The sequence below is a fragment of the Rhinopithecus bieti genome, unplaced genomic scaffold (assembly GCF_001698545.2).
Source record: "Rhinopithecus bieti isolate Rb0 unplaced genomic scaffold, ASM169854v2 scaffold_9899, whole genome shotgun sequence".
In the NCBI taxonomy this organism is placed as follows: domain Eukaryota; kingdom Metazoa; phylum Chordata; class Mammalia; order Primates; family Cercopithecidae; genus Rhinopithecus; species Rhinopithecus bieti.
Genome location: NW_016806979.1, coordinates 1,353,976 through 1,362,803, shown reverse-complemented (window position 1 = coordinate 1,362,803; position 8,828 = coordinate 1,353,976). Strand labels below are relative to the sequence as shown.

General features: G+C 59.5%; 2 protein-coding genes across 2 annotated transcripts in view; one reads left to right on the top strand and one right to left on the bottom strand.

Moving 5' to 3' along the window:
• Positions 1–114, top strand: part of TSPAN10 (tetraspanin 10) — a 6,953-nt gene extending 6,839 nt beyond the window's left edge. The window contains exon 3 of the mRNA XM_017879550.1: positions 6–114. Coding sequence (XP_017735039.1) covers positions 6–114 — 109 coding nt within the window. The remainder of the gene's footprint in view (positions 1–5) is intronic.
• Positions 115–2,401: 2,287 nt separating this feature from the next.
• PDE6G (phosphodiesterase 6G) lies at positions 2,402–8,249 on the bottom strand. The gene is given in 6 exon segments (XM_017879549.1): positions 2,402–2,924; positions 3,413–3,453; positions 4,516–4,582; positions 4,585–4,719; positions 7,179–7,296; positions 8,220–8,249. Coding segments are annotated over 6 exon segments (468 nt in total). The 3' UTR covers positions 2,402–2,847.
• Positions 8,250–8,828: the final 579 nt, after the last annotated feature.

Below are 8,828 nucleotides of genomic sequence, written 5' to 3'. Positions count from 1 at the left end.
CTCGCTGCCCGCAGGGGCGCGGCGTCGGGCCCCGGAGCGCGCGGGGAGGACCGCGCTGGCCCCCAGAGCCCCGGCCCCGGCGCCCCGCCCGCTGCCAAACCCGCCCGGGGCTGAGCGCACGCCCTGGATTCCGAGGCTGCCACGCACAGGGATACAGGGGGCACCCCCGTCCGTTGGCTAAAACGCGCTGCCTGCGCCGCCGCCGCCGCCTGATTTCGCTCGGGCTTCCGGAGACTTCGCCGTGGGACCTACCTAGCTTGCCCACGCCGCGCGCTCTGCGTCCCCCACGCCAGCCCACAACGGAGGGCGCCCGGCAAACCCACGGTATTGGCGTGAGGAGCACGAGGGGCCGGAGGAAATCCTGGAGCTGACCCTCACCTCCGAACCCCCACTCCCCCCAACCGGGCGCACAGTTCCCACCTCCTGGCACCTCCCTCCCCTGGGGCCGCCACCCTTTCTGGGCTCGTGGTGGTGGAGCTAAGGTCCAGGCCTCTCCCTGCCGAGTGCATTTTTGGGGAAAGAGTAAATGTTTTATTGGGGTGTATCATTCACACAATAAAGACACCAATCTTCGAGGCAGCGTGGGGAATTCTTACCCATCTAAGCCTGTGAATCCACCACAGGTCCGAACAGGGAGTTCCAGCCCCTGCCGGCGAGCTCAACCCCAAGACTGCCCTGCTCTGACTTCATTGCCAGGGCCAGTGGGGCCTGTTTTGGGCTTTCACCGTAAGTGGAATCCCAGAGGGTCTGTCCAGAGTCAGATCTGGCCCTTTCTGTGAATGGACTGGTCCATATAAACAGGGGGCTACTGTGAGGGCGCCTGCTGCTGGGCCAGCTTGCAGAGCTCTTGCTTCCCCCCGGATGTGGTGTCAGGAGTGGGATCTCAGTCACAACTGGGCATGTTTTGTTTTTGTTTTGTTTTGAGACAGGGTTCACTCTGTCACCTAGGCTGAAGTGCAGTGGCAGGGTCTCAGCTCACTGCAGCCTCTGCCTCCTTAGCTCAATCAATCCTCCCACCTTAGCCTCCTGAGTAGCTAGAACTACAGGTGCCTGCCACCACGCCCAGACAATTTTTTTTTTTTTTGAGATGGAGTTTTGCTCTTGTTGCCCAGGCTGAAGTGCAATGGTGTGATCTTGGTTCACCACACCCTCTGCCTCCCGGTTCAAGCGATTCTCCTGCCTTAGCATCCCAAGTAGCTGGGATTACAGGCATGCGCCACCACACCAGGCTAATTTGTACTTTTTTTTTTTCTTTTTTGAGACGGAGTCTTGCTCTGTCGCCCGGGCTGGAGTGCAGTGGCCGGATCTCAGCTCACTGCAAGCTCCGCCTCCCGGGTTTATGCCATTCTCCTGCCTCAGCCTCCCGAGTAGCTGGGACTACAGGCGCCCGCCACCTCGCCCGGCTAGTTTTTTGTATTTTAGTAGAGACGGGGTTTCACCGTGTTAGCCAGGATGGTCTCGATCTCCTGACCTCGTGATCCGCCCGTCTCGGCCTCCCAAAGTGCTGGGATTACAGGCTTAAGCCACCGCGCCCGGCCTAATTTATATTTTTAATAGAGATGGTTCCTCTGTGTTGGTCAGGCTGGTCTTGAACTCCTGAGCTCAAATGATCTGCCCACTTTGGCCTCCCAAAGTGCTGGGATTACAGGCGTGAGCCACGGTGCCCAGCCTCATTATTGCTATTTTCAAATACAGACAGGGTCTTGCTATGTTGCCCATACTGGTCTTGAACTCCCGGGCTGCAGTGATCCTCCCGCCTTGGTCTCCTGAAGTGCTGAGATTATAGGCATGAGCCACTATGCCCAGCTACAGCCAGTTTTAGTGGGCGCTGTCTAAGGACAAGCTGGCTGGGTGCTCTGGGGGAGTTGCTAGTGTCACTGTGCCTCAGTTTCTCTCTTGTGAGGTGGGAGTAGGAGTTCCGGCCTCACAGCGTGTAGCATGAGGCATGTCCCATCTCACCTTCTCTGTGAGGCCTGCTCCAGCCACGTGCATGCTTCATTGACTATGGCCCCTGGGTGTGCACCAAGGCCTTCTGCCTTAACCCAGCCATGGCCTGACATTGCATGTCTCAGGGCCACCAGCAAGGCTCAGTGAGGGTGTGAGCCCAAGGGCTGTTTTCCCGCTCAGTCAGGCCAGCCTCTCCTGCCCCACTGCCCACTGCCTACCCCTTCACCCATGTGCTCCTGCTCAAGTGACCCCACCACAGGCCCTGTCCCATGCACAAATATGCCACGGGCAGGCGAGGGCACACTAATTTTATTTTGAAATAGGGACTACAAGGGCGGGCTGTATTGAGAAGGATGGCCCCCTGGTGTGATAAGCATGGGGCCTCATCTGGTCACTGTACACACCTGGAGTCCTGCTACCCAGCATTTCCAAAGCAAGGGCACCCACCTGGGAAGGGATGCAGAGAGAGGGAGCTCCTCTGCACCCCCATACAGGCAGGACAGGGGTCTGGGGTGCAGAGGCACTCTGGGGAGACCCTGCCCTAGCTTTCCAGTTGGGAGGAGGGGATGATGTGGGGTCCACTTCCCATTCTCCCTGGGAGTGGAGACTCACCAAGCCTCTCTGCAGGCAGGACTGAGGGGTGGGCCCGATGTTGAGCAGGGCCTGGCCAGCCCCTGAGGGGGTGTCCTGGAGGGAGGTGGTGGGTTCCCGGTGACTGGTATTAATATGTAGGGGGTGACCTGAGGTCACAATCCCACACTGGTGTCCAGGTGCCATCTGGGCTAGGGAGACTTCTCAACAGGAATCCTGAGCAGGGTTTAGAGTGCAGAGGGCAGGAGGGGAGGGTTTAGAGCACAGAGGGCAGGAGGGGGAGGGTCTGGGCCTCAGCAGGGCCTGGCGCTAGATGATGCCATACTGGGCCAGCTCGTGCAGCTCCAGGTGGTTGAAGGCCTCCCAAGGGCAGATGACCGTGATGTCTGTGGGAGAAAGGGGCCTAGATCAGAGAGGATCCCATGGCCCAGGGACCCCCATCCCCTATGGCCCTGTTTCCCACAGCCCAGGTGTAGCCCTACAGTGTGCTGAGTGGGGGCGTGCAGAACCTGGCGTGGGGCCCTCCTATGGGGACACACTGGCTGTAGGGGAAGGAGGGTGGAGCAGGTCCAGGGGAGGGAACCAGAGGAGGGTGGGGCTTGCTGAAGGGGGAGGAGGCAGCAAGGGGTTCTGTTCTTTCCCAGACCCCTCCCCTCACCTGGTACAAGTGTCCCAAATGGGAACAGCCTCACCTTCCAGATCCAGTGGATCTGGAGCTCAGTGTTGGGGGAAGAAGTGATGGACAGGCTGGGGGTCTCTTAAGTGAAAAGCAAGGGAGGTGGGGGCTGAGGTGGGTTGCACTGGGCCCTGGGCATGCTCGGTGTGTCTGGGGGGACCTGGGCAGACCTCAGGTTGGCACTGGCAGCCGTCGTACCTGTTCCCAGGCCTTCCATTCCAGGGATGTCATCCCCAAACCTGCAAGGATACAGCAGTCAGGGACATGGCGGGGCCCAGCCCTGGCTCAGTCAGCCTGAGGCCTGAGGTCATCTCTAGCCTTCCTAGGAGATGAGGCATTTGTCTGGGAGCCCAGTGGGCAGAGACCCGCCTCCTCCCCAACCTCCCGAGGCTTGGTGGGCCTGAGGGGGCGTCCTTCACAGACCCAGGGTGAGTCTGCTACCCCGAGCATCATGGGGCTGAGGCCCAGAAAAGGAGGTGCAAGCACCAGGGTGCTGGTGGTGTACGGAGGGGCTGCATGGTTGGTGTATGGTTTGAGTGGTGTGATCTCAGCTCACTGTAAACTCTGCCTCCTGGGTTCACACCATTCTCCTGCCTCAGCCTACCGAGTAGCTGGGACTACAGGCGCCTGCCACCACGCCCGGCTAATTTTTTGTATTGTTTAGTAGAGACAGGTTTCACCGTGTTAGCCAGGATGGTCTCGATCTCCTGACCTCGTGATCCGCCCGCCTCGGCCTCCCAAAGTGCTGGGATTACAGGCTTGAGCCACCGCGCCCGGCGGTTTTGATTTTTTGAGAAGGAGTTTTGTTCTTGTCGCCCAGGCTGGAGTGCAATGGCGCAATCTCGGCTCACCGCAACCTCCGCCTCCCGGATTCAAGCAATTCTCCTGCCTCAGCCTCCCGAGTAGCTGGGATTACAGGCGTGCACCACCACACCTGGCTAAATTTGTATTTTTAGTAGAGACAGGGTTTCACCATGTTTGTCAAGCTGGTCTCAAACTTGCGACCTCAGGTGATCTGCCCGCCTCAGCCTCCCAAAGTGCTGGGATGACAGATGTGAGCCACGGCGCCTGGCCGGCAGTGGCTATATTTTCAAGCATGGTTGGCAGTAGCATCTGGAGCGGGTGACAGGAGCCCCCAGTTCCCCTTCCCCCTCCTCCATCCCTGCTCAGGCCCTCAGGCACCGCCCTACCTACCCCAGCGGTGAGGCTCCGATCACTCACCCAGTAAAGTGGCCCAAGGCCCTGCTGTGCCTCCCCTTCCTGTGCAGCTTTCAGAGGCCCCATCCCCCAACTCTGCTTACCCCTGGACGCCTTTCTTCGGGGGCTTGCTCTTGAACTGCCTGGTTTGTCGCTGCTTAAATTTAGGGGTCCTTTCCTGGGGGTGACAGGTCCCCCGACCACCCTGGTGGCTGACCGGAACTCAACCTTTGATGGCTCCAGGTTCATGGCGAGGCTGACGGAGACACCGTGGCAACCCTGGCTCCTGGACTCCCTCCTGCTGCAATCTGGGGACAGACCGGGCCCGGGTCTCAGTCAGCCCTCCTGCTTCCAACCCTTGTGGGGGTCTCAACCCACGGGTGGAGGGGCTGAGACCCAGCCCCGCCAGCCCCAGCGTCATCCAGACGGCAGCCCCTGCAATCTGCCCTGGGGCAGCTAGCCTGCTAGCCCTGCTCGGGCCGCCCACCGTCCACTGGCGCACTCCTATTCCCCTTGCCTAGTGGATGCCCCCACAGCAACGCTGGCCACACACAGCTCCGGCCTCTCCTCTGCGTCCTGGCCTCCCTCGCCCCACCCCACAATCCACAGCAAACCTAGCCTCCCAGCCTGGGGCAGGTCCTGAGCCTGGAGTCCTCATCACCTCTCTGTGGGTGACCACTGACAACCTCCTGCTCCTTCCCCCACATTCCCCACCCCAGGGGAGCGTGACTGGGGAGCATTCAACTGCTACTCTTGTTTGTTTGTTTGTTTTTTGAGACAGACTTTTGCTCTTGTCGCCCGGGCTGGAGTGCAGCGGCACGATCTTGGCTCACTACAACCTCCACCTCCCGGGTTCAAGTGATTCTCCTGCCCCAGCCTCCCGAGCAGTTGGGATTACAGGTGCCTGCCACCACGCCTGGCTAATTTTTGCATTTTTGCATTTTTAGTAGAGACGGGGTTTCACCATGTTGACCAGGCTGGTCTCAAACTCCTGACCTCGTGATCCACCCGCCTCAGCCTCCCAAAGTGCTGGGATTACAGGCGCGAGCCACCGCGCCCGGCCCAGCTGCTCCTCTGTTGAAAGTCCTCTAGGGCTCCTGCTGGGACTGGGATGAGACCCAAGCGGCCCCTCCCCCGCCTGCCCGGCCCTGCAGATGAGCCCGCCTCTGAAGGGCCCGTCCTGATGGTTAGTGGGGTGGGCTGCCTCCATCTCAGGTCCCGCTCAGGCAGGCCTCCCCTGAACTGCCACCCTGCAACCCGTGTCCTGAGGTTCTGATTTGCTGCTTCTCATCACGCGTCGCGTTAGCCCTCATTCTGGGCTGGTGGGCGTCTCCCCGGGCTGTTGCCCTCTGATTCTTATTGATGGGTTTATTGCTTTCTGCCTCTTGTCTGTGCTTTGCGGTTGGGGTGCTGTCAGTTCCCTTCACCCACTCACGGAGGGATCCCTGAGCCCCTCGGCACCATGACGGGCACTCCGCAGCGCTGATGGAAAATGACCCACAAAATGAGGGGCAGGGTTGCCAGGCAGGGCGACCCTGGGAAAGGGGCCTGTCTCAGAGACTCGGTGCTGAGCTGTGAAGCCCTGTGTCTCCCAACCCCACTTCACAGAGAGACAAGCCAAGGCTCAGGGAGGGAGGGTACTGGGCGTGTGGCTCCCCTCCTGGGGAGTCCCCAGGCCCTCTCTGTTCCTGGAGCCAGCTTGGGGAGCAGGGTCACCCGCCTGGCATGGCGTGGCTGAGTGGCCTCGGCTGCTCTGGACAAGGCCAGTGTCCTTGCACCACTGCACAGGGTGACCTCTCCTCCTCCTCTCCCTAGAGCCTCTCCCCAGATGCCCTAAGCCCCAGTGACCTGGGCCAAGGGCAGTTCAGCTTCCCTAAGCCTATTAACAGCAGAGGGGGATTCCTAATCTCCTGGTGAGCTGCTGCCAGCTGCACATGCTGCCAGAAGGTTCTGGAAGGAGGCACATGACAGACAGGAGGGGCTGCTTGCCCGCACTGGATGCCCCAGGGACCACCTCTTAGGGTCCCCTTTCCTGCCCCTGGTCTTTTTTGCTGGGATTCCTGACTCCAGCCCTGGGCTACCACCAGTTGTTTGCCGAGCTTCAGACGTGGGAGTGACCAGAAAGCAAGGGCAGGTGGCCCATTCCGGGGAGGAGGGCTCTGCAAGGGGTGCTGGGCACCTGAGATTGGGATAGACCCTGCCATGGCGCCTTCCCTCAGTAAGGTTCAGCCTCTGTCCCCAGGACTAGGACCAGCACCAGCCTGCACAAAACCAAGACTCAGGAGCCTGGTGGTCCCAGCTGCTCAGATCCCATGGCACCCAATCCTCATATCCTAGACAGCACAGGCCCCATCCTGCTGCTTCCCCAGCCCCAGGACATGGGCTGTCCTGGACAGCTCTCGGCCCTGATGGAGCTCCAACCATCAGATGCCATCCACGTGGGAACCGCTGCCTGCACTGTCCTGGCCCGACCCAGCCTGTGACTGGCATCCACTCAGGTCAGCTGAGCCCGTGTGGCCTGAGGTTCTCAGACCATCACTGGCCTGGGGATGGCAGCAGCACTGGTTACCATGGGGGAGCAGAGGAGGTGGTTGGCTGGGAGTCCTCTCTGAATAACAGAGTGGTGGGTAGGCTTCTGCAGACCCGGACCTCAGCCACGGTGGTAAAAGCCTGTCAGCTCCCTGCCTTGTGGGCGATGGGCAGAGCTCCACTAACTCACCGGGGGAGGTGGCTGCGAGGAAAGACAGCGGGCTTGGCCACTACTCACCAAGTGCAGGGCAGGTCTCAGGGGTCCATGCTATGAGTACCCGGCCTTCCTCCGCAGGGTGCCAGCCCGGGCATTTATCTTGCTGCTTCGTGAGCTGATTAGGCGTCTCAGTGCCACGCTAATGAGATTGTTGGGCCCCAAGCGGGGACACAACCACCAAAGTTTCTGGGGATGGGGAGGAGGGGCTCAGGTGCCGTCAAGGGCTCCAAGGAAGGACACCCCAGCGGATGGGGCCGGGACAGGGAGAGAAGTGTGACCCTGAACAGCCAGTCTCCTGCAGCTGCCCATCTTCCAGATGGAAGCACCCACAGTGACCGCTGTCTGGGGCCTCCTCACTGCCTTTCCTGACCCTGCCTGACCTCTGAAGAGCCCACCTTCGTGGTCCCCAAAGCCCTCTGCAGCCTGGCCCTCACCCACTGCTGTGGCCTCACATCTCGCCCCTCCCACCCCAGGGCCTTTGCACCTGCTGCTCCTGAAACCAAACAAGGACCACTCTTAGGGGCCTGTGGGTCTCCCCAAGCACAGAAGCAAGGACAATGTTGAGTTCCTTCAAGGGCAATCCAGGCCCCCAGCCATCCCTGAGAAGCAAATGAGCAGCCAATCCACAGAAAGGTCACAGGAGCTTCAAACAACAGATGGAAGCCAGAGTCCCGAGAGTCTCCATAGACGCGAACCATGCCATCTTAGCAGGTGCCCCTTAGTTGTTTACCAGAAACTGGGACTCCCACCAAAGGGGCATGCTGGCACACAGACCTCAGATGAGCAGGAGCTGAGGACTGGCCTCTGACCACCCTTCTCTTACCTAAATTTCTTCCTGAGGGGCCTGGAGGAGGCCATGCCCAAAACCCAGAGCTAACATTCTTTCCTGCGGATCCCAAAGTTTCAGACAAAGCTTTGCCTCCACACCAAATCAGAAAACCTTTGAATCTACCTATGACTCATGGGCCCCAACTTCAAGATCTCCTTGCTATTTATGCCAAAACCAGTGTACAGCCTCTGTGTGCTGATTTATGACTTTGCCTGTGACCTCTGCCTCTGCACCTTTAGAAACCTGTAACTCAGGCTGGCCATAGTGGCTCACGCCTGTAATCCCAGCACTTTGTGAGGCTGAGGTGGGCGGATCATGAGGTCAGAAGATCTAGACCATCCTGGCTAACATGGTGAAACCATGACTCTACTAGAAACACAAAAAAATTAGCCAGGTGTGGTGGTGGGCACCTCTAGTCCCAGCTACTCAGGAGGCTGAGGCAGGAGAATGGCGTGAACCTGGGAGGCAGAGTTTGCAGTGAGCCGAGATCATGCCACTGCACTCAAGTCTGGGTGACAGAGTGAAACTCCGTCTCAAAATAAATAGATAAATCGGCCAGGCACGGTGGCTCAAGCCTGTAATCCCAGCACTTTGGGAGGCCGAGACGGGCGGATCACGAGGTCAGGAGATCGAGACCATCCTGGCTAACACAGTGAAACCCCGTCTCTACTAAAATATACAAAAAACTAGCCGGGCGTAGTGGCAGGTGCCTGTAGTCCCAGCTGCTCGGGAGGCTGAGGCAGGAGAATGGCATAAACCTGGGAGGCGAAGCTTGCAGTGAGCTGAGATCTGGCCACTGCACTCCAGACTGGGCGACAGAGCGAGACTCTGTCTCAAAAAAA